The following is a 26,398-nucleotide window of genomic DNA, read 5'->3' as shown; positions in this document are numbered from 1 at the left end:
TTTGATGCTAGAACATGGAAGCTCCCGGTACTTTTGGAAGAGTTTCAGAACAGCAACCCCACTTGAATCTTTTCCCTGTGACACTTGGAAAGAGATCATTTTGCCAGTGGCCATTTCTATTTTCTCTCATAAATCTTCCTCCTCCTCTGAGTTGTGAAAGTATTTATCCCTCTGTATCTTCCAGCTCATCAGTGTGCGCCTGATAAGTAGAGCATTCTGGAGTGAGTGGCTGCAAAGTTGTATGTTGCTTTAATAAATACATATGGAGAACCATTTAGCAAGGATCACTGATGCAGCAGGATATAGCTCTTGTCCTGGCATGTAAATTGCTTTGTTTTATTGTACACAGTCCTGCCTACTAATCTCATACATCTATTAAAAATTTGAAAATGGGAGTGTCAGCTTAAGATTGCTTGTTGTTTTCATATTTATTTACTTTATTTATATCCTGTCCTTGCTCCAAGGAGCTGAACACAATGAATGTGGCTTTATCCCCCATTTTGTCTCACAACAACCCTGTAAAGTAGATTGGGCTAATAAACACTGGTGGGGCCCAAGGTCACCCAGTGAACTTTATGGCTGAGGAGATATTTGAATTGGAGCCTCTCCACTTCTAATCTGACAGCCTAATTATTATACCATACTGGCTCTCATATAGATCTTTCTTGACAAGATTCATTGCAGAAAATTAAGGCTACCTCTTGCCTTGCCAAATAGTCATTAACACTTTCCAGTTACGTAAGAACATAAGAAGAGCCTGCTGGATCATGCCAATGGCTCATCTGGTCCAGCATCTTGTTCTCACAATGGCCAACCAGTTGCCACTGATTTATTGTTGTTTCAGAGCAAAGAGAGTTTATAGTGTGGTCATTCCTTATTAGTTATATGGCTGCGTTCCTACTGCTATCCATTTCCATGTTATCTAACATTTAGGTTTCCATTCAATCATACTGTCCCATGCCACCTGAGATACAGAATTACTTCAATGAAATTACATTTAAACGAAACAAGATGAAACAACAATAAATTAATTTTGTTAACCACTTGCTAACTTTTGTCATTCACTGATGAGACACATCTACAATAAACAGCCCTAGCTTTTCTATCTTGAAATCTTCTCTAATATTCTAACATATTTTGGCTTTGTAATAATTTAGTTACTTGGGTACCTAATAAGTAATCCTCATGGCTCTTCAGATGTATGAATGTTGTCAAGGTGAATCTGTCATAAGCTGTAACTTAGCAATGCAACAGATACTGAGTGGTAACAGCTATACTTTTTATCTCTGAAATGCCCACCAAGAGCCTGGGATCAATAGCTGGGATTTCACATTCCAGAGCAGTCAAGGGGTCACAGAATGTAGTGAACTACAACTAAATCAACGGTCAATGCAAAAAACATAGTTGATCATTCAATGTGTGAAAAGCCAATAATCCCCTCTACATCTAAGGTCAAGTATGTAACTATTTACTATAAATAAGTCCCCAAATTAGATGTATGTCATTTTGTTTTCAACATTTTGAAATGCTTCATTAAATGAGAATTTCATTTTCTTCCTTTCACTGTCCCCTGGAATTCTTTGTCAATGGGGAAAAAATGATATGACCCTTATACTAGCCTTTCATAAAGCCCAAAAAGTGTATATCAGGAAGTCCAAGCAAGGACATGTTCAGTTCTGCCAAGTAAAGTAAACCAAAGCAATAGATGATTAGAGTTTATCAGTGACTGACTTAAAACTGAGCACCGGAAACCTTCATTATGCTATGCCATTAACTAGTGTTGTCTTTCCCGTAATCCTCCCTGTCTTTTGGAAAACACTCTTCCACTGTGGCAGATAAGCCCTTTGAAGTTGTTATCTAGAAAGTGTGCTTCCCACACTGATGAATTTCTTCTGTAGTTTATTTAATTTTCAGAAAATCCCTTCCATTGCCTACATGAACAGCTGGGCTGCTTAAAAGTTGACCCATCAAGGGGACCCTCCATTCAGACTGAGCTGCATCACAATGAACTAAACATGCCTTCTGTTTCGTTGAAGAAGCCTTTCAGTGAGTGTAACTTCACACATTGCTTAGGGCACATAGCTTTAAAAAAATAAAAAACCCAAAGATTTTTCAATGCACACCTAAAATATATGTTACAAACACATTTCAAGCATGCACTATATAAAGAAGAGTTGGATTGACTGCAATTTGTTTCCTGATAAAAATGCAATCTGTAACAGAATCAGGTGTGTTGTCGTGTACTGTGTGAAACTTTTCTGAGTTGTGAAAGCAACTGAACTTATGTGATTAAGAAAATACCTACAAGATTCTGTCTAGCCTATGAGTATGCCCCCCTAATCACTCTGCTGTCATTTTTATTAACCCAAGAGAGCCATAACACCACACCAATCTCAGAAACACCTCAGCCAATTTTTAATCGAGTGTATTCTCTTTAGCCCATTTCCCCCTAATCATTTTTTCTCTCTACATGCGATAATTGCGTGTGGCAATGGCATGCTGTATCCTGACAAGGCCTTAGCATCCAAGGTCCACCACTGTACAGATTCCTGCTCTGGATTCCCTACACCAGGCAACTTGGAGCCACCATTAAAATCTAGCACAGTACCTCTGTTGTAACATTGCCTTCTTGTTACTGCCCAGTGAGGCCCAATTGACATAGGAAGGGACCTTCCAGAGGGCACTTTGCTAAGGGTTCCTTTAAACTCTAGAGCCGACTGTACTTATTACAGCTTCTTTCTTTACTCAGGTCTCTTTGCACCTCACACTCTGATAGTCCTCCCAGTTTTTTCTCCTGCTGCTTTTTATAGACCCCCAAGTATACTGTCTCTGCACCTTGTTTCATGACACCACATCTCTGTCATATTGTTTTAAAGATGCTTTTAAAAATGTTTTGGTTTTAAGACTTTTTTCAAAGGTGTTTTTAGGGCTTTATCACTTGTTGTTTTCCACCTTGCCACTCTCCCAATCGCCATCAGCCCAGCACTTGCTTAAATACACCCGATTGTTCCACTTCATACATCAGCATGCTGTGCATGCACACCTACTATGTTGGGTGATGGTAGGGATGTGCGCTGATGAATTAACATGCAAGTTGGTGCAATCAGGCATATTTAAGTGCATGTGCATGTAGTGTGTATGCATTCACGTACACACACACAGAGGGGGAGGCAGGGCCCGCGGTGGGCTGGTGCCAGCCCTGGTAGCATATGTTTCCCGGCTCCCATTTTTGTCCTCACCACAATCCTATGAGATAAGGTTATGCTGAGAGATTGTGAATAGACCAAGATAATCCAGTGAGCTTCATGGCTGAGTGAGTATTTGAACCCAGATCTGCAAGCTTGATCTGTTGACCACTGCACCACACTGGTTCTGTTGCTTTTTATGCTTTCTTTAAAGATATTTGCTTTTTGTTCATTTATAGTCTCCCTTCCCCTGCTGCCCTTTTTGTTTCTATTTGTATGTACTCCTGCATGAACTCAACACACATCGCATGACAGCAAACCCGGGTTTGCAGCTGATGGTACTGCAGCCTCCCTTGAGTCTTTAACAGTGTGCCAGAGCTTGGAAAAGTTACTTTTTTGAACTACAACTCCCATCAGCCCCAGCCAGCATGGCCACTGGATTGGGCTGATGGGAGTTGTAGTTCAAAAAAGTAACTTTTCCAAGCTCTGTACACATCTACTCACAGATAAATCGCAATTAGGGATGGGAATGTCTGTCCATTTCAGTTCTCTCAGGTTCTCATTTTCCCATTCTTAAATTCAGTTCTGCATTTCTGCAGCAATTTGCAAATGTTTATTTAAAAAATGATAATTCTTCAACATTTTAGTGTGATTTTCTCCTAATAAACACATTTTATAGGCAGTTATGAATAATGGTCACATTTGTACAAGCAATTTCTCATTACATAATGCATTTTTGTATGTTATTTTCACTCATATATGCATTTTTATGCACACTTTCCCCTAACATATGGGCTCCTGCTGGGAGGAAGGGCGGGATATAAATCAAATAATAAATAAATAAATAACATATGCATTTTTGTAAACATTGTTTGGTTGGCGAACTACATTGCAAACGTCAAATAAGTGCAAATTTCGAAGGATGGGTGTGTTTCTGTTCTCTCATTGTTTCAGAAAGTGTGAATTAGATAGATTCAGCTTGAAATGTGAACTGAATCAAATTTCTCTCCCATCCCTATTCACAATGCTTTAAGTGGAGCCTACTCCCAGATAAGTGCAGAGACTAGGGGTAAGGAATTTGTGACCCCCTTGATGTTGTTGGGCTACAACTCTCATCATCCCATCATTGGCCATGCTGGTTGAGGCTAATGGGAGCTGAAATCCAACAATATCTGGAAAGGCACAGGTTCCCCACCCTGGTGTATAGGATCATAACACTAGAAGTTGTGGACAGCCAATGAAGCTGAATGTTGGAAGATTCAAGAGAGACAACAGAAAGTACTTCCTCATGCAGTGCATAGTTAACTATGGAATTTGCTCCCACAGGAGGCAGTGATGTCCACCAACTTTGATGGCTTTAAAAGAGGATTAGGTAAATTCATGGAGGATAAGGCTATCAGTGGCTACTAGCCATGATGACTATGCTCTGCCTCCAAGGTCAGAGGCAGCAAGCTTCTAAATATCAGTTGCTGGAAACCACAGGAGGAAAAGGCGCTGTTGTGCTGCTTATGGGCTTTGCATAAGCATCTGGATGGCCACTGTGAGAACAGGATGCTGGACTTGATGGGTCTGATCCAGCAGGCTTTTCTTATGCAGTGTGCTAGACTGATAGATGTGTTTGCATCATTCACATATTATAATGTACACTTAAAATCTTATGCACATACAAAAACAGGGTGTTAAGGAGTCACGAGGGAGTCTCACAGTTTGTTTTTGCAGTGGGGCTGGCTGGTTTTGCCAGGCTTGAAAAACTGCACCTATGAATCCTGGGAGAGGAGATGTGGTGCAGAAGAGAATGCAGGCAATCTTCCACCCCAGGCCCCATTGTATACAATCCTATATGAGCTGCACGTGTTCCCACAAAGAGGTGGGAAAAGACAAATATGTATTTGGAACTGCCCAGGATGCTGAAGACAACGAGGGGAGAAGGGTACATTATACTTTAGCTGCATGTTTAAACAAGTCACTGTGTAAATGAATAAGAGGGTTGATGGGTGTATTCAGGAGCAAATGTGCAAACTTTAATGCTAAACAAGAAGTGGAGGAAGGAGGACAGACAAACCATAGGCAAAAAGTTATACAGGTCACATGTGCTACCCACACAAATCCCATTAGCCCCCCACCCCCGGGTCTGTTGATTTGACTAGTGTGGATTGTCTTGTACACTTCAGTTACAATGAGTTGGCACATTAGACACCTGAGAATTCTCCACATGAGAGGACATGATTCTGAGTGACTGTGTGCCAGATTTTAAGTCTCTGGATCTCTCACAAAATGTATGTTCCAAGACGTATTTTCCATGAGTCTTGCAATGATTTCCTGTTATAAAATAACTACCTGCTTTATAGTAAAGTATGCTCTGAAGTTGTATTTTGCTATTACAAAGCAATTATTTAGGTATTTGAAGCTATTTTCTACCTAAACCTGAAGAGATCGCTCAGCAGTAAATGCTTATTCAGCACCACAGAAAATATCCACTAGATGGAGCTGTTTAATCATTACTGAACCAGGATAATAAACGTCCTTGATTAAATGAGGTTAAGAGCTTTAATACACTGGAAATATGTGATTCCTTTAGTACTCAGTACAAATACCAAAGAAATCAATCACAAGCTTCCCATGGCCTTCCGTAAGCTTCATACACACACAAACACATATAAATAAATAAATAAGCTTTATCATATGGTATGTTGTCTCTAGCTAACTGTGCATAGGAGAAGAGGAACATAGAGAAGAATCAAAGGAGCTTGGATTTTTAGAGCAAGTATTAATAAATTGCAAACTTAAGCATACCTTTGCTATGCTAGACCAGTAGTTTACATGAAGCCCTTATCACTGAAGACCACAGTCTCAGAACTCCCATTTCAGGCATTTGTGCTGTCCCATAGTATCACACCTGGCAACAGGACCTGACCTACTATTAGGCAGACTGAAGATGCCATCTCAGGTGGCAGATACTGGGGAGCAAGGAGTAGTGGCAAGGTGCTGTAACACAGGTCTGTATCACAGACCTGTGTTTTCCATGCAGTCCGGCCTGCACTCTAAGCCAGCCTGCTGCCCTCAGGTACAGTGGAGAATGCTGTCCTGTCCCCGGTGTTGAAAGAAGATTCAGCTTCCAGTCCAGTCAGCTTCTGTACACTGAATGGGAAAGGGACACCATCTTGCCTTTTCCCCCAGGCAGCAATATATCTTGGGGCAGCCCTGACTGGCAATGAACAAACAGTCTATCTACCTATCTATCCATCCAAAACATTTTATAGGCTTTCATTCCATATGATTAAGATGGATTTTTCAACTTGTCTCAACTATAACATTAAAAACAATAAAACAGTAAACAATTTATTACAGTCATCTATCTCCAGCTTTGCAAATGAATAAGAAATAATGACCCATTATTTGTCGGAGAGTCACAATGCTGGGAACAGAGAGTTCTGAGCGAGCTTAGTGTGTGTGTGTTTGAATCCTTGCTAAAGATTCTACCTTCCATGCAAATTAGTCAGACAGAGACTTTAAGCTTTAAAATAAGAATAACTACTTTATTCTGGAAGTAAATGCTTGATAGGAAAGAGTCCTATATCTAGCTAACTAGCTAAGTTGGAGCTGCAAACACGGAGCCCAGTGCTTGCCCTCATGCTTTGGAGGAGAGGGAGAGACAAAGGAATATGTCTGCTCCCCTCTCAAGAGAAAGAAGAAGTAAGAAGGAGGGAAGGAACTGTAATCAACATCCTCTGCATATCAGTCTAGCAGGAAGGAAGAGACAGCAGGAGATCAAAGGACAGGTATAGCCTAGCAACCAAGAGGTCTCCTCTCTAGCTACCCTTTTTAACCCCATGCAGCCTCAACCCACAAGTTGGAGTTGAACCACATATATTCCAACATTATACAGATGGCAATCATAAAAGCAATATCTTGCAACCTTTCCTAAAAACAGGAAAGGGAAAGTAGGCTCTCTGCTCCAAAAGAAGAGTATTTCATGGTCTCAGGACAATCACCATAGTGGCCTATTTTTCAAGCAGATATTAGGAACATAGGAAGCTGCCTTATACTGAGTCCATTGGTCCATCTAGCTCAATATTGTCTATACTGGCTGGCAGTGGCTCTCCAGGGTTTCAGGCAAAAGTGCCTCCCAGCCCTAGATGCCTCTCCAAAGTACCAGAGATTGAACTTTGGACCTTCTGCATGCATTTTTGCCTAACACAGCAAAGCTGGATCTGAAGAATGGAGATGTAATCTCTCCGGTCTGTGGGTCTGAGGCTGTGACGAAGCTAAAAGGCAATGATTAAGACCTTGAAGAGGGCTCAGAAGCATACGAGGAACTAGGGTGACCACTTGCATCTATCGGTATATATGCACTTACGTAGATTTGTTTTGTAGATCTGTGTCCTGTTTTTCCCTCTTTTTTAATGATGCATTTTTGGGGGAGGAGGACACATAAGTGGCCACCCTACAGGAAATCAGTGTAACTGGAATAGCACAGGCTCCAAATCTGCTCAGAAGGGGAAACTACAGTCCTATTAGTCACAGGCAGATCTGTGTCTCCTCATAGGCCTGCCGATTCCCCATCTGCATGTGATATGCCACACAATGGTCTGGGAACAAGTAGACTAAATGCACCTTTCCCTGACTGTGTTGGCAACCACACCATCCCTCTTGTGTTTTGCTACCATTTTGCAACAGAGCTCCCTTCCCAGCCCCCATATGCCACTGCATCTAGCTTGACTCTTGTACTCAGAAGTATACTGCCTCTGAATTTGGCACTGCAAGGTTTGCCTTTTGTTTACCTCTGTCCATGGATGTCTGTCCATTTTTTGAGATTCCTTTGAACTGCCAGTTGCAATTCACTATTCTCTCAGACTCAGTCCCACATCTGCAAAATGGGGATAATAATAATGGGCTATCGTACAAGGGAGGCTGGCATACCACAGTGGGGAGGAGAGCCTGGCTGGGAGTCCAGAGTCTGTGAGTTCAAATCCCCGCTCGTGTCTCCTGAGTATCAAGGGCCATCTAAAGATCACCCCCACAGTGAGTGGCTCAGGGGTTACGTGCCCTGCCACCTGTGCACATAGTCCCAAGGAACCCATTCCCCCCCCCCGCTGGCAGGTGCAGACAAGGAAGGGGCTGGCAGGTGCAGCTGCGGCAAGCTGATCAGGCCCTAGCCACTGGGGAGGACTAGCCTCAGAGGGAGACAACGGTAAACCCCCTCTGAATACCGCTTACCATGAAAACCCTATTCATAGGGTCACCATAAGTCGGGATCGACTTGAAGGCAGTCCATTTTCATTTTCATCTTGCAAGGTTATTGTAAGGATGACTGAAATGATACCTGTGAAGTGCTTTGAAGCACTTGAATATACTATATAAATGCTGTGTGTCAGTAATATATACGACTGGTGTGGACTACAAAGAGATTTTCTGTGTAGAATGTTGAGAAATCTGCTGGAAAAACACATGCTCTGTGAGCATTTCATTGAAGAGAAAAGACCTTGGTTGCTTTCACACTGCACTTTATTCCATTATTCTGATGATTTCTTACCCGGTAATTTGCGCATTATATTTGATCTTTCACACGACGCACAAGCTAGCTTCAGAATTCTAGTGGAATGTAGTAGAGGTTTAGCGCTAATTTCCATGACAAATGATACCAGAAATAATCTGTTAGCAAGGCTGGGAACCCAGAAGATTGCAGGAGCTTTTTGCTAGCTGCAGCCACTCACATGACAGGCATCCTAGCATGCAGTGCATTCCCACCCTTTAGTTCCGCAGGGGAGGGGGTTGCCTGACGAACATTGTACTGGTATTCTGCCATCGGCACAGATAGCAGCAGCATTTCCCACACACACCCGTCTTGATACAACTAAAACAATTTTAAAAGCCAGATCCTAAATGGAGAGGGGCTTGCATGGCAATGGGACAAGATCTTAGACCTCCTACACAGTGGGGAACAGTGTGCATGGGTGAGGGACGAAAACAAGCCGTGTGAAAGACAGTTGCGTGAAATCCTGGTATATCAGCTGAAAAGCTGCTGTTCCTTAACGCAACAGGTACTGCAGTGTGAAAGGGATTTTAGAAATCAGGACAGAAGCGCTACCTTTTAAATCCGTTAAGCTAACGCAATCAGCCTCATGTGTGAAAGCAGCCTATATAAAACATCTGTTCTCTGTGCACAAAATTACAAAATGATAAAAACAAATAAATTTGTGTGAGTCCAAAAAGAGAAGAGAAGAGCTCTCCCCCAGTCCCCCATTTTTTCCAACTGTTACTGCTTTTTTAAAAAAAAAAATGACAGGCCCAACCCACTCATGGCTCATGAAGATAGTGGCCTATCTTGTTTCACTAAGCAAAAATACAGGCAAATGCCTCTGTGACTGGCATCCTTACTACTTTGAGGAAAGAACATGATTTTGTCATTAAACAATGTATTTTTAGTAATTATAGCAATAGGCTTCCCCCCACTTTCTCAGGGTAGGTCAAATGGATAACTCAAATAGAACCTGTACCAACTGAAAATGAAAATATTTGTTAAGTTTTAAAATCCTTTTATTCAAGGTTCCCAGGGAACTCTGGCACAACAAGCTTTTTGTCTACAGTCTGCCTACAGCACTCTCAAGCTCAATTGTTTGTTTTATTTAACTCTAAGGCAACTTTCTTCCAAAGGAGGCTCAGGGTCTCTTCTCCTGCTCCCCTCCTTTATGCTGTCTCTGAAAGGGGGACAGGCACAGATTTGTGTAGGGTAAAGCTGTGGAAAGAAAGAAAGAAAGAAAGAAAGAAAGAAAGAAAGAAAGAAAGAAAGAAAGAAAGAAAGAAAGAAAGAAAGAAAGAAAGAAAGAAAGAAAGAAAGAAAGAAAGGCTTTGTTTTGTTAGCATAAATAACTTCTGTTTTCTTCTGTTATAATGTTGCCTCTTCCCATTGGCAACGTAGGGTCCCATATTACAAACATGTGAACTGTGTCTGCATGGAAGGGAAGGGAAATGAGCATAGGTCTCTGGACAGTTTTAAAGTGGCAATGTGCCTGTTTGCTTGCTGCCAGCGAGTCAGGGTTGAGACACAATCTGGCTGCAGAGACTGGTCTGCTCGTTTCATAAAGCACTAATCTTGTGTAATGTGAGTGAGCTCACTGCCATACAAAGTCAGCAGCATTGTCCAGAGGATATGAATAACTCCCCCCTGTGAGAAAGAGGCCCAGAGCACAACCCTGAGTAGCGGTAAGTGGTTAATCCATAACATGAATGGTTCCAATGGACTCCTTTTCAGCTCCGCCTGTTTGCAAATGTCTTCAATAGCAAAATGGTAATCATCCAAGTTCAATGGAAAATGCGCCAAAAACAATACCTGCTTTTTTTGTTTATATGATTAGGCTTTGCTGATATCAAAGCTGGCACTCGCCATTCTAATTGAATTATTTGAAATTCAATTTCTCTACAAGGTTTTTAAACACCTCCTAATGATGTCTGAAGGGGTTTATTTACTTGTGGCATGGGCATACAGTTTTTTTAAGAGTTCAAATAATTAAAACTGGAAGATAGGTTCAGTAGAACTTTAGGGACTCAAATTTAGAGACAGGAATTGTTTGATCAACGGATGTCCCTAAATTTGTTTGATAAAGAGCCTTCCCCAGCTTTAGCAGCAAATCAGTCTTGCCAAAACTTGAATCATAAATTTTCCCTATGCTTTTAAGGAAGCCCTAGGAAACCCAACAGGACTGAAATGTGAGGAAACTATGGTCCAATTCTTTTAGGGTTCAGATCTACCATGGTACCATAGTTTATTTAGCTAAATCATGGTTTGTTTTAATGGGCTGGTTTAACACTAAGTCTCAGTTAAGAAGCTGAGTGCTGAGCAGATGGGGAACAAAAGTAGGTAAAAAACTCTAAGTTATTGTTTGCCTGTTTAACATCTGGAAGGCCAAAACATGATGTGGGGGTTCTTAATTATGGTTAACACCAGTAGTGTAGTGGCAAATTCAGAAGTCTCTTCATGATAGTCCTGCCATACTCCCTTTTCCAAGGTTGCCCCAAGGTTGCAGAGGAATCTTTCAAAGAAGTGTGCAGTTGCACAAAACAAGTACCTTCTTGCTATTTCAAAATCTTTTTGCACAAGTTGAAATGGACAAGGGACCAAGGAAACGATGAAAGTGGACACATCAGCAAGCTGCTCAGCTAGACACAGTAATTGTAAATACAGAATAAGGCATAGTTGTTCACCTTGATAACAAGGTGCACAGCAAGGGCATGCATCTAAATCAGTGCAAGCTAAACTGGACAAACAGTTTTAGATAGCAGCAAGCTATATTCCAATTCCCAGACGTTTTCCGTAAGAAATGCTATAAATCAGATGCTGGTAAAATAAACTTCTGCAGTGACCCACATAAAATGTAGACAATCTCTGTTTGCTATTCAGCTTTGTTTAGTGGGGAACCTGGTTAACCTTAACCATAATTAAGATTGGTAATAGCTATAATATTCTGACATAGTTAAGATGGCGAAGGAAAGCACACCGAAGAGGCAAGGGGAGAGGAAAAGGATGTGTAAAACCCCATGGCCTGATACCAGCCTCTTAAATATTTTTACCCTGATTATTGTTAAGAGATTTACCAGTTACATCTGCACAACTAAATGTCTATTGGGAGGGTCTGACTCCTGTCTACATTTGTCTTTGAAATCTGCCCAACTTTTGGGTCAGAACACTTGATGAAATAAATCTGGACAGACCTATTTTAAAATTCTAATAAGATCTTAGCTTGGAACTTTCCATTTCCTAGGATATCAGTATATTGGATCCTGTGTAAATGATCCATTGTGTAGACACTTGAAAAGATTATTGAGACAGCTTCTTCCACATGGAGACATGAACTGATTCTATTTCAGAGACATTTCCCCTTGATACACGACCTTCTAAGTGCCACTTCATTTAAGCTATATGAAGCACATAGGAGCCTGCCTTATGCTGAGTCAGACTGTTTATCCATTTCACCCAAGGGCCTGAAGTTGTGGCCCTCCAGATACTGCTAGACTACAACTCCCATCATCCCTGACCACTGGCCATCCTGTCTGGAACTGGTGGGAGTTGGAGTTCAACAACATCTGGAGGACAACTGGTTCCCCATCCCTGATTTAAGCAAATATTGTCAACTCTCAGTTGCTTTCCATGGTTTTGAACAGGCTATGTAATATCACCTGCTTCATTCTCTTCTTAACTGGAGATGCCAGGGATTGAACCTGGTACCTTCTGAATTCAAAGGGGGTGCTCAACCACTGAGCTATGGTCCCTCCCATTGTATATATTGCTATGTATGTATCACTTCCATGGAGGAAACCATGTGTACCTTGCATGTACACTATCACTGACGACCTCAGTGTATTTATTTTCTTGCATCTGTATTTGACAGCCATATCTAATGGCTGTGCCAGGGATATGGTGGTATATGGTGTGTACACACCATGAAAGAGGCATGTGAGCTATCTCACACATGATGGTGAACATGATGATATGTGCAATTTCCTGCACAGGAGTTATGGCCTTATAGTATATTTCTCTTGTGTGGATGTGACCAAACGGGGAGCATGTCTGACTGCTTGATCGATAAACCCATCCTACTAGACATCACATCAAACCGGAGCAGATTTGGAATTTTATTTCTTAAATAACAAGCCTTTTAAGTTGAGACCTATCCCAGTCTGCATCTGTGTCAGAATTGTTTAATATGTTTTTAATAAAGTTTTTAACCCTTTTTTAAAGTTGTTTTTTTAAAATGTTTTTAATGCTGTTTTGTTTTAATGCATTTTAAGATCTGTTTTTATGATGTTTTAAAGTGTTTTAGTGCTTTGTTTGCTGCCCTGGGCTCCTGCTGGGAGGAGGGGCGGGATACAAATTAAATAAATAAATAAATAAGATGACACAGGATAGTACAATTATTTGAAGTTTTTAAAGCTTTGGGCCTTACTCAAAGTTGACCATTTACTCTGAAGTACAGTCTCATCTTATTGCTGGAAGTTTCTTTGAAAAGGTGCTTGGTCAAGAGTTGTAGATTATGCCTTTACTTTGGTAAGAGATGTTACTTGCTTTAATTCATGAGGTTCAGCTCAGTTCATATGCACACCGCTGCAGCAATTTTAATAAAGCTGCTTTACCACTAAGGCATGAAACCTACAAAGAGAACAAAGAGAATTCCAGACACCTCCAGGATGCAAGATACTAGGACTGCATTTTTCCTCTTTTTTTTATTCTTGGGTGGTTTCCCCAGATTTTTTTTTTTTAAAGCTTTGGAAAAACTTGAAGTATTACTGGACAAATGAATGAAAGCATTTTTCTTTTGCCCACAAAAATTAATTCTACTGTAACAGCTCATGATTGGCTCTGCAATGATCTAAGCAGTTTTCCTGCAAAGATTTGCTTGTCAGTGAGTCCTCATAGATTAGAAGCTTACTCCACTTACTGGAATTATTTTTGTTAAATTCACATACATTCCAGTCAGGGTATGAAAAAAAATGTAGTACAGAAGTCTGGTATTTTTACAGTTGTTAATTCTGGTAAATTGACAACAGCTGATCATTTCCATGGGAAAAAGTAATCCAAGAATTCTGACAATGAACATGTAGGCTCTTGACTTAACTCTACATCTCATCTAACACATTGTTTGATGAAGTATCAGTGGTAGCTTCTTACTTGTATGAAGATATTATGCAAAGACTGTACAATTTTTTATTTTTTTTTGCAGCAAGATGGTGGTCAACTCACATTTAGGACTGAGTTCATTGGCCTGTCTACAAGGCAGCTGCCATCCTGCCTCACCACCAAAGCCCTTTGGGGACCAAAGTTTGTAATGCTAGGATGGTCAACTAGAGTGTGACCACCCCCACCCCCAGTATCTAGGCCATAAAGCAATTTTATTTGGTCACCAGCAGGCCTACCAACTTTGAAGGGTAGAGCACATAATTTACACATGGAAGGTCTTAGGTTTAATTCCCGGGCTCTCCTGGTAGGGCTGAGAAAATTTCCTTGTCTGAAACCCTGGAGGGGCACCACCAATCATTGTCAACACTGAGCTAGCAAGACTAATAGTGCAACTCAGCATAAAGCAACTTGCTATGTTTCTTTGTTCCAAAGGTGTTTTCAGTAGAACCCTGCTGTATGATCTTAAGAGATGTTCTACTTTGCTTTTCATCTCCCAGGTAAAAGTCATTGCACTAGCACAATATAATGGATAACAGAACAACAGTGAATGGCTAATAAATAGTGGTTATTTCTAACAGATCATGATCTGTTGGTTGATGAAAACACTAAAAAGAAAATTTATGTAAAATTGAACTATGATGCATTTTTCAATTTCAAAGCAGCGACAATTAAATATTAGTGTTCAAAATCTGAATGTTGGTGTGTGCTGAAGTTCAGATTAAGATGCTTATAGTTTATATTTTATTACTTAATGCCGCATACATATCCAAACTCTCAGCACAAAACATGAAAATTCACCTCACTGCAAATTTATGCAAATTCTAGCAAACATATATACAACTCCAAAGCTACACGATTTCACGATCAAATTCAATTTCCGTATTCCACCAAACCATGTAATGAAGCTTCAGAACATGTGAGTTGTATCACTCGTGCACCATTTGGTTAAATGACTTGATTTTTAGGAGTTTTAAGCACTTATGATTTCTCTTAATTCAACAGAACCTGCTGAGTGTTCAGACTTAATTATTTTCAAAGTCAAAAATATTAAGTCATCAAAAGGTAGGTAAGCAGAGAGTGGGAGATTACCATCCAAGTGCCAGCTTGGTACTGAATTCTTATTATAGGTAACTTCCATTAGACAACTTCTCCAGAAAGTCAATAATATTTTTAACAGTAAATTCATCTCACTTTAGACATGCTTTTTTTACCCAATTACTTATCACCAAAATGTTTCTACATTATTATATGGGTAAGAGATTTGTTTTTCATCACATCTATTCATATCTCATGTCATGCGGTAAAGCCTGCTTCACACTATATGGTTTAAACATGGGGTCCCCAATGTGATGTCCACAGGCACCATAGCACTCTCAAAAATCCCAGTAGTGCCCATCAAGGCCCCCTACTGCTCCCATTTTTATTTTTATTTTATTTTTTAAATGAGGGATTTTTGGCTTTTTTGTTGTTGTTCTTGGCAGAGAGGGTTACCTTATCGGAGGTATTGCCTGCTTTTGCCTGTTTTTATTTTATTTGGATGTGCGTGTAGGTATTTTGCCTGTTTTTGGTGGGGATTCTGAGCACTACTATGTTTTCTTCTGTGAGATTATTTTGTGGTACCCATGACAGTTTCTAAGATTTCCAAGTGTCCTCAAGTCCCAAGAGTTGACAGACTCTTGATTTAAACCATGCTTTAGGTGACCATGAGTGAGGCATGCTACGACTAGTGCTTGCAAATTCCCACTATCCTCTTTTGCACATCAGAGGAACGCTTTCACGTTAGAACAAACCACAGTTCTGTATTTCATATGAACTTTGGAAACAATGGTTCGTTCTAGCCAAAATCAGTTAAACTAGGATCTGAAGCCACACTTCAATGCTTCATTCCAAACCTAAACCATGGTTTAGATCAGAGATGGGAAACCCACAGTCATCCTGATGCTATCCCATCAACTCCAGCCAGCATGGCCAATGGTCAGGAATTATGGGAGTCATAGTCCAACAACATATGGCTGTAGGTTCCCTGTCCATTCTTTATATGATCATCTGAACCAGGTGGTGTGGCTGCTGCCAATAGTAGTTCATCATGTGGTTTAACACTACCATGCAGAAGAGTGAAGAAGTTATTGAAATTAAGTATCTATTGTATTTCAGCCAGGGCCAGATTTACATACAAGCTAAACAAGCTACAGCTTAGGGCCTCACATTACAAGGGGCCTTGTGTTAGAAAGAAAGAAAGAAAAAAATGTTTACAACATTGCCACTGGGAAACCATAAACATAATAAAAATGAAGATAATTTTCAGTAGGTATTGAGTATCATTGTTGTGGCTGGTTTGCCGACAACAGTAAACAGTAAACAATTCTATAGAACTTCGTACACATGCGGCCTTTTGGATTCTTGCAGAAAACAGCCCACGTGTATATATAAATTATGTTATATCTAATTTATATATTATAACCTTATATTCTATTGTTTGATTGTGTTATGTTTGACAAACTCCTAAATAAAGAATGTGCAGACATATAACTTGCATTTTTAATACCTATATTACACAACTATCAAATTGTGTTTAATTGTACAGCCCGTATTTTGCATTTTAAAATTTTATTATTTGTTGAAGAGGGAAGGGCCTCAGTCATTATACCTTAGGGCCACAACAAGTTTAAACCTGGCCCTGATTTCAATGTGCAACTTCTTCCAACTTCTACTTCAAAGAAGTCTTTTGTCAAGTTCTAGTTCTAAAAGGAATTTCAGGTAGAAGCTGTTTATTGATTGCAACCATACCCCCCCCAAGATAACATATGATAACATGTGAAGCAAGCCTTACATGTACATATATGTAAACATTTATTGGTGTCTGGGATACTGCAGATTTCTCCTTATCTGCTGAGCTGCACATATTTTAAAATGTGCAGAAGATTATGTTCTGAAAGTCCATGATACTATGCTCAATTCCCTAGACTCTAGTAATCATCAAGTTTACAAGCCGTAGTTAAAAATATTAACCAACAAATGCACAAATACTATTTTTAAAAAGGAAGGATTCCTTTAATTTATCTTTGTATTTCTTTTAAGATCCAAAAAAATAAAAAATGAGGTTTTTTTTTCAAGAAACAAATTATTTCAATAAAGAATTATTTTCTTCCAAGATCTGAAAACAGGAGATGTTTCTCCACATGAGACAAAAGATATGACTACAGCTGGAAATAAGATATCGAATGGTTTTGAACAGAAGTGCTGTGGGATTGTTCTTGAACTCTGCTACAATTTTTCCAACTGTCAGTAATCTGGGAGTTTCTCCTTCCCTTTCCCATTTTAACCAACTGGAGCAAAGCTTTGTTATGGAGGATCCTTGGACTTCACAAACAGCTGGACAAGATAATCTATATGTTTCTTACAATCCTATAAAACACAAATGCAGTCAAACCATCTTGCCAAATGAATTGCCTTAAATGGACAGAATAAGAAAGTCGAAGACTTCCTCAATCACTTCATGAAAAAAAAATAGGCATTGAAGCCACCCCAAAACTCATTCTTCAATTTGATGTGTTTAGGGATGGGATTTGCTGCCTAGTTCCAATCCACGTGTATTCAACAGATCCAACCTTTTTGTGCCTGCTTGCTTTGGATTCGATGTGCTGTGGTTTTTTGGGGGGTGATTCAAGCTGCGGCTCTTTTTTATTTTGGCGCAAAAAAATGTGTAATTTTCAATGTAAATACTTATGTAAATGATCATGGTGTTCTGCATGGGTTTTTTTCCCCTATTTACACATAAATGAGGCAGATAATTGCCTTTGAGTCTGTCTCTTTTCTCGGGCTAACTAAAGTGCCGCTTAATGATTCCCCTACCTTTCTCTATTAGCTATTCTTGCTTTGTTTGCCATACTATTTTAATGTCTTTTTCCCGACTAAATGTTAAACTTTCTTAATAAAAAACAGTGTTATGAATGCAGCAACTTAGAGGAAATTATGAAGATAATTACATAAAATGGGAGGGGGGCATTGAAAAAAATCCTTGCCGATTGCAGCGGGAGTTACCAAAATCAGCTGATTACAGCCATGGCCCACTGCAAGAAATCACTGTTGGTCTGAAAAGATAGTGAATTGTTGAATTCAGTCAAAATCCAGCATTAAGTCTGATTTAGCGGATATTCTTCCCTATCCCTAGTTGTGGTGGTTTCCCATTAAAATGTGCTGTTTCTTTGATGAAAAAAGAAAAGGGAGAAAAACAAACACAGAAGTGATGGAGGAAAAGTTGTGAAGACAAAGCTGACTGGAGTTAAAAATATGTCATTGTTCCATTTCTTAATTTATTTTAGATGTCATTGGTTGGGTGTATTTATCTTATCTCTTTTACCTACTGATTACACTTACATATCCCACTTTTTAAAATTGACATTTATTCTGCTTTTCTTCCATCTTGGAACCCAAGGCAGCATGCAGGGCTGGCTCCAGGCATACTGGGGCCCTTGGGCATCAGCCTGCCCTGGACCCCTCCACTCCCCTTCTGCGATCTGCGGCAGGAGCCGCACCGTGGATTGCCGGACAGGAGCTTCCAAGCTGCCCGCCATCCCCCCGCTTCACCTACCTTTCTCTGCTGCTTTTCGCAGCTGCACGCATTGCGCGCACAGGGTTGCCATCAATCAAGATGGCGGCCGAGGTTTCCGTAAGGGGCTGAAGCCTCTGTCACCATCTTTATTGATGGCAACCCTGTGCGCACTGCAAAAAACAACAGAGAGAAAGGTAGGTGAAGCGGGGGGATGGTGGGCAGCTCGGGCAGATCACGGAAGGGGAGCAGAGGGCCTCTCAGGGGCCCCTCGGGGCACCTGTAGCTCTGGGGCACTCGGGCCAGTGCCCCACCTGGCCACCCTTTGCAACCGGCCCTGGCAGCATGCATGTAATTCTGAGGCTATCACCCATCTAGGCACTGACTAGACACAAACCTGCTTAGCATCACCAAGGCCATGCCTTCAGACCATAGCGTGAGATTTTTCTTTCAGAGGGCCTCATGGATTGGATATCCCAAATGGGTGCAATGTACAGTGAAGCTACTTTTGTTTGTTAGGCATCACTGCACTGGTATTTTTTGCAAACACATCTGCTGCTTGTGGGGCATAATATATGGAATATAATGCTATCTCCTTGGTTTGTAATGACATTCAAAGCTACATGCCACTGAGAAGTGGAGTGAAAAGTGTGAGTTTTCAGTCATGCACACTTTTTTTGTTTTTCTTTATCAAACAACATGAGAAGCAGGTGGTAAATGAATGGTCACTTTTTCATTACTCAGGTTCACCTTGTGCACCTCGACAGCCAATTGATGGAAGTTAATTGAAAGAGAGATCCCTACATTAACCTGTAGTGACTAAAAGAGGCTAAATCTCCAAAAATAGCCGCAAAGGGGGAAATATCACTCCCCAGCAAAGGCCCTGTTACTCCAAGGGTAACAGCCACACACACACCTAGCTGTTTCTGGGGATCCAGACTCTTTCCATCCATGCAAGGTAATGGAGGTATCACTGTCTCAATTAATTTACATAGGGGGAAAGAAAGGGATGGATCCCCAAAAATGGCAGATGAAGGGAGAAGCCTACCATTTTGTCAAGGTCGCTTGAGGTAACAGGGTCCTTTCTCTGTGTGTGTGACATTCTCCCTTTCCCTGAAGAAATGACTTCAGAGAAGGATGTGGACATAACAACCATCACAATTACATTACTCTCACAATCACAAATGTCATCACACCATGAAAAGTGAAGACTTGGGCAAAGGGGCTTTTAAATTAAGCACAGCTGTGTAAATAAGTGCACAAAAAAGAAGCATCCACTATACACACATATATATGTATATGTGTAGATAGATGTATAGATATAGATATATCATGATGATGGTTCAATTAATTATTAATAAACAGATAAAAGAAAGATTAACAAAATAATAAAAAAAAGAAAAAATAAAAAGAAAAAAAAAAAACTGAGAATAAAAAAACCCGTGTTGAGACAGTTCTGCAGGATCAAACCCCCTCCACTAATAATGGCACATGGCTAGTTCACATGGAAATCCACAGTGAAATAGCACCACCATTAGTAAAAAAAGGTCATTATAAAAGTAGTCTGAAAAATCCTGGAATAAAGGAGCATGACTTGTGTGCCTCATGCACAAATGAGAAGCAGCAGCAACAGGAACAAAATTACTAATATGGGGCATGGTGTCCAATCAAGGCTGGCCTTGTGAATACAAGACTTGGGTTGCTAGTGTGCATTCAGTCATGAAAGGGTGGGGCAAAGGATAAACATGGTGAATGGAGAATAAGGCTATTCAAGCCCATAATGCAGCCAAAATGTGTGAGGTTTCCAGGAATGAGACAGAAGTAATGGGAGGGTGCCCTGGGAAGAAACAGTCTCTCTCCTGCCACACACCAAGAGAAACTGTTCCTCAAGGTACAATAAAGCACATTTGTTCCAGCAATAAAGAATCTCAGCAATAGCGCACATTGGAAAAGGAAAGGGTTGCTCACCTTTTTCATTTTCTATCCTGTCACCTGCAACAAATACCAGTTCTTTAAAGAAAAGGGTCCCTCAAAAATAACCCTCTCTGGCAAAGTCCAAGTGGTAGTCAATCAAGACAGATTCTTCAGTCACTTCTTTCTGAAGCTGTCACATCTGATAGTCAGAGAAATGACCCATGTTTGTATGTCTGGAACACAAGGATCAGAGATTTCCCTGGACTCCTCACAACAGAAGGCAAATAATGATAGCCATAGTACCTGTGAATGTTTAATGGGCTAATAAATCACCAGTTTCATATATGGAAGAGGGTATTTTCACCTGATTAAGGCCACAAATGAAAAGGACATCTGAGTGAGTTGAAGCTTTGTTTACTCTGCTTTTGTACTTTGTTTAATGCTCTGTAAAGCAAGGCAACGTTTTGTTTCAAAGCATCTGCCCTTGGGTAGGATAGTGATCTGATTTTAGTTCACACAATTCAATCTTTAACTACCCATGGTGTGAATGAGATGTAATTAGCAATCATGCTGTGGCCTTTTACAAATTAAATAGTAAGTCCAGGGAATGAATTGTCCTCAGGAATGTAATATGGATGAGGGAAGGCTTAACCTTTCCCTCCTCATTTTTGCAAATGGTGAAAATTCCATCCCTCACAGCTGTTTGCATTAGGAAAGAAGTCCACATTAACACCATTTAGACCTGGGGGAGGGGAAGAGAACGGGGAACATTTTCAGTCCCCAGGACTATTTCTATGGCTGCAGGCAAGCAGCCTTTGCACAATGCAACTTGGGCAAAACAGGTCTTGATAGACTGCATTTAGGGGATCCTGAATGCTCCACCAATGTTGCCTGTAGCTTTGTATTAAAGGCCCAAAAGACAGCATAGGAAATGTTAGGGCAAATGTTCACTTATTCAGGGCTGGTTGTGGAAATCATCATCCAGCTGCAAAAATAAAACTCTTCAGGCTATTTGTGAAGACAAATGTCAGCCTGGGACTTTTACTGAGACCAGAATCTGCTATTAGATCCTAGGTTCATTCAAAGAAACAGAGTGTTAAGGGACCAGGGAAATATCTGGCCTCAGCCCCCTTGCCTAAGCAAAATGCCTAAAGCAGGGGCAGCTCACCAGCAACCCTCCAGATGTTGCTGAACTATGGCTGCATCCAGACATGGGATTCATTGCATTAGTTTTCTGATTATAATGGTAGTGCTCCTGTCTCAGTTTTGAATATTCCTTTCACACTGCTGCACCTGTTGCCTTATGGAACTGTGGCTTTTTGACCTATAAACCACCATGTTGTGCTAAATTTCATTCACACCAGTGGGCGTGGTGTGACACAACAGTGAATGTCACTGGACATGTCATTACTCCCCCACCCTTTCCACACATGCGCACTTCAGTTCCCCGATTGCTTCCTCCATGAAAATGGTGGGAAAGAACTGTATGCCGGTATACTGATTTACTCCTATGATTTTCTGTGTTAATGGGTTTGGAAATGGATTTTTTTCTGGAAGCAATTAACTCAGAAATGAGTGCTAAATATCCACTACATTCCACTAGATTTCCAGAAGTAGCTATTACATTGTGTGAAAGATCAAACAAAATGAAGAAATCATCAGGTAAGGAAACGTCAGGAAAATAGAATAAACTGCTGTTTGAATACAGCTTACAACTCCCATCATCATCTCTGCTCATTTGCCATGCTGGTTGGGGCTGATGGAAGTCTTTGTTTAGCAATATTTGGAGGATCCAGATTAGCTACCCTTGACCTAAAGGGCCTACAACGGATGAATATAAGCCAGGTTTTAAAGTGATCTAGTTATCACCGTTTCTCTTATTTCCCTGTATTATATAAGTGAAAGACAGATCTTTGTCCCAAGCATACAATCTAATTTAGATGAGAGGGACAACAGAGGGGAAAAGTGTGAGAAAAATGCTAAGAAGGGAAAACTTTGAGCAAACACTGCTATGTGTTATTAGGCTTACTTTTATGTTGAGAATGAGGACAAAAAGGTTAAGAAAAGAGGTCAGTTTTTTAGCTGAAATTTGAAGAAAGACTGGAAGGAAAGTTGCATATAAACCTCTGAAGTATGACATTGCATGAGGCTTAAATCCAAAACTATCTTGGCATTATTATCTCAGACCTTGCATTACAATAATAAGGAAAAGTAGGCATCATATCAGAACAGATCAGTCTGGTTGTTTGCTAAGAGACACATTTGTCCATTATTGCTGCAGCCTGACCTATTTCCCTTTCTCAAAAGCAATGTCACAAATAACTGAAACATTTTCCAGAAAAATGTTTTATAGATATCTTACCAGCACGCTGCCATCAGTCCAGCGGAAGTCACTCTCATACATCTTATCATTTAGGCCAATCCATTGATAATCATGTCCTATTCCTAAAGGGAAACAGAACCAGGATTATGATTTTTTTTTACTAACTTTCCCATAAAAGGGAATTATCTCAAAATGAAAGCATTTTGATCAACCAAATCAGGCGTTGTGTTTGTGTATTATAAAATCATTATTATTTCTTGGAGAAGATGAATGTTTCCAGAGTTCTCCACCTTTTTTAATCTGAAGATATTTATATATTTAAAAAACCCTACATTTTTTTCAAATGATTTCATCTTTTGCTGCTGACTACCATCAGCTGGATAGTTTGTTGTTGTTGCGACCCAGGGGTGAAATAAGACGCAGACACAATATGATGGGTTAAACAATGGGCCACTTTATTAAACCAAATTCATATTATGATAATGAACCTGCAAAGGGGAACATAAGTGCGGGATTCAACTGGTGAGTCAGGCAAAGCCTGCTTGCAGCTATTTGGGCGACCCAAACCCCTGTCGGGCAAAGGGGTGCAATCTGTCAACCCCTTGCCCTGACCACGCTCCAATTGTGCGTAGGGAGGCCAACCTGCGTCACTGCCCCCCGGTGCCCTGAAACTCCGGGTGGATGAGACCTGTTGGCCCCAAAGGCGACCCGTATCCTGCCCTCGGGCCGTAAAACCAAGAGCTGCAGGCCTCTGGAACCGCCTATCACCTCCAAAGGTGCCTAAAGGTGTCACCTAGCTGCCCTTCACCTTCAACCTTTCCCGCACTTCCTCAATAAAGCGACCATTAAATATTAAATTCAAACAGCCAAATCAATCTAATAACCACAGAAAAACACCCGTACTAACCCTGAATGCCCTTCCTGCTAACCACAGTATGGAGTAGGCAAAAGAAACCCGCCGGCTAAAATGCAGGCAAGCCAAAAATTCCTACTCGGCCCCAGAGGCGACCAAATGAATCACACTGCAGCAGAGGGAGGGTAGGGCGGGTGCCACAATTATGAAGAGGGAGAGGGGGTGGACAGCGCGAGCTTAAATAAGCTCGTATGCCCCGCCCCCTCTAGAAGCGCGCCGTGACTGCATCACACCAGTCCGGCGCGCTTGCCCTCTCCAGGCATGGAGGCTCCGGATTCACCTGGGCCGCAAACACACCCCGCAACCCGGTAAGTCCCGGGTGCGAAGAGGGGTTGTCTGAAATAGCTCCTGTATATGACAAAATGCTTCTCAGTGGCAATTATTTGAACAGGCTTGCTTAGTTTGTTACATGTAAATAATTAAAATTTAACAATGGCCTTATTGTATCAGACCAAGAATTCATCTACAGTTAAATAAGGTTCCCTGGCATAGGTAAAATAGAATGTCACCTTTGTATGTAGATAGCTGTGAGTACACTCAAGTCCTGCAGATAATTGAATAATGTCCAATTGAAAAAGATTCACATGTTTTCTTCCAAGAACGTATTCAAGGACTGAACATCTTACCTCAACATTAACACAGGTAATGATGAGCATTTGGAAACAAAGCTTATGTGCATTAGCATGGAACGTTATTCTTGTTTTTCAGACAGCACCTGGGACTGTAACAACCCCGCTTCGCACTCGGGACTTACCGGGTTGTGGGGCGTGTTTGCGGCCTGGGTGAAGCGTGAGCCTCCATGCCTGGAGAGGGCAAGCGCGCCGGACTGGGGTGACGCAGTCACGGCGCGCTTCTAGAGGGGGCAGGGCATACGAGCTTATTTAGGCTCGTGCCATCCGCCCCCTCTCCCTCTTCATAATTGTGGCAGCAGAGTGCCTGCACTCTCGGCGTTACTCACGATGCCATTTTGAGGAGCACGAGGCTCGGGCGCCAGCCTTGTCAGGCCACGCAACTTAGGCCTGAGGGGCCTTGCTGGGCCGCGATTGCGGTGCGCAAGGCTCGGGCGCCGGCCTTGTTTGGCCGCGCTGATGAGCAGTTCCACGCATCTTTGGCCTTGAGGGCCTTGTCGAGCCACGCTCGCGCCGACAGTCAGCTCCGCGGCGCGATGGGCCTTCCCAGCGGGGCTCTGTCAGCTCCGCAGCAGCGGCAGCGGCAACCTGCGGCAGCGCGGCAGGCCTTCTTTGACGGGCCTTCTGGCCTTCCCGGCAGGGCTCTTCTCTCCTGGCTCCGCGGAGGCGGCAGGAGTTGCCGGTGGTGGCGCGGCGGCGCCCCGCATCAGGCGCAACAACGCCAGTTTAAAGCACTCTTCCCCCCCCACTTACAGACTTTTGGGCTGGGCACTGGGAGGGAGGAGGCGCATACACACATTTTCCCTAAGTATTTAGGGCAGGCCTAGCGGCCTTGGAAGGCGGGTTGGGCCTGATTCTGGGAGAGAGCGAGTGGGTGCGTTCCCCCCCCAATATAAGGCATTTGGTTTGATAGGCTGGTGACCTGGCCATGGAGGGAGGAGGCAGGAGCATTTTCCATCAAATTAGGCCTTGCTAAGGATCGCCTGCCCATATATATTTTAAATATCCTTAGAACTTTTGTCATGGCGCCAAAAAAGGGTCAGGGTGGGCCCAAAGGGAAAGGGAGGGCACCAAGACCATGCCAGGGATCTTTCCCTCCCGGGGTATCTGGGGTGGGGGATGGCGAACCACCATGGGCGGCTGTCCTGGCTCGTCTCACAGCCCTAGAGGGATCTTCCTCCCGTCCATCCCCACCAGCACAGTTAGTTACTGCTGTGGCATGCGCCCCCCCGACGAAGCGCACCAGAGGGCAGGCCCGACGAGCGTCCAGTACAGTGCAAGCCTCATCTTGTGGCAGCCAGTCCAGCGCAGCCACAGGTCGGCCAGCGTCTGTTTCTAATCAGTCACTGTTGGATTCAATTTTAGCCCGTCTGGATGCCCTCGAGGCTGGTCCCAGCAGCTCAATCGGAGAGACTCCCACCCGGGACCTATGTGCCACCACTGAACAGTCATCCATGGAGGCTGGGTCAGAAGGGAAATCCGGTGAGTACGCAGTGACTGGCTCACAAGGGCCGGGCCCTGCGTGGGGCTGGCCACCATGGGGGTACCCATATTGGGGACTGGGGCAGGTTTGGCCTTTTTCTCCTCCACACAGCACTGAGACTGACAATCAGGCAACACTTCCAGCTGCCCAGGCAAGTGATGCACAACAATTACAACCCTCATCGCTTGAGGCCTGTGACCAAGTTTGGGCGGCTCCCTGAACAGGAACTGGGGCTGAGGCAGCTATTTCTACCCAGCCCACTGCTTCTTCGGGGGTTCCAACGGTTCCCCAGAACATTAGTGACCCCCTGGGACATATCAAAGAGGGTGCCATTCCTTTTGGAGAGACTTCTGCTCCTTTAGGTTTCCATTTGCTCCCAGCAACTAAAGAAAAAATCTGGAATGGGGAATACATTGACTTGTTTTCCCTGTTGTATAGGGAGCCTCTTAAGAGGGACAAGGAGAAGGGGGAGGAGAAGGAGCTGGACAGGCCCAGGAGGCGCAGAATTGAGCGCACTTGGGCTAACTGGCTCCCCGCCTACATTACATACATAGGAGTGGTTATACAAAAACAGCCACAGCGCAGTTTGGTCCTGATTAAATATTTAGATATTATCTACAGGGGCTATACAGAGTTTATGGGGTCGGCGTGGCTCTCTTACGATGTGGCTTTTCATATGAGGGCGGCCTATGACACCTCCTTGCCATGGGATAGGAATGAGGCTGAACTA

General features: G+C 42.2%; 1 protein-coding gene across 5 annotated transcripts in view; it reads right to left on the bottom strand.

Moving 5' to 3' along the window:
• Nucleotides 1–26,398, bottom strand: part of VCAN (versican) — a 187,225-nt gene that overhangs the window by 11,723 nt on the left and 149,104 nt on the right. For all 5 annotated transcript variants that reach the window (XM_061621973.1, XM_061621991.1, XM_061621996.1 and 2 more), the window contains one exon: nucleotides 22,683–22,765. In XM_061621973.1, the coding sequence (XP_061477957.1) occupies nucleotides 22,683–22,765 (83 nt within the window). The remainder of the gene's footprint in view (nucleotides 1–22,682; nucleotides 22,766–26,398) is intronic.

This window comes from Rhineura floridana, chromosome 1 (genome assembly GCF_030035675.1).
Source record: "Rhineura floridana isolate rRhiFlo1 chromosome 1, rRhiFlo1.hap2, whole genome shotgun sequence".
NCBI lineage: Eukaryota > Metazoa > Chordata > Lepidosauria > Squamata > Rhineuridae > Rhineura > Rhineura floridana.
Note: the sequence above shows the minus strand (reverse complement) of the source record. Positions and strands in the feature narration are given on the sequence as shown.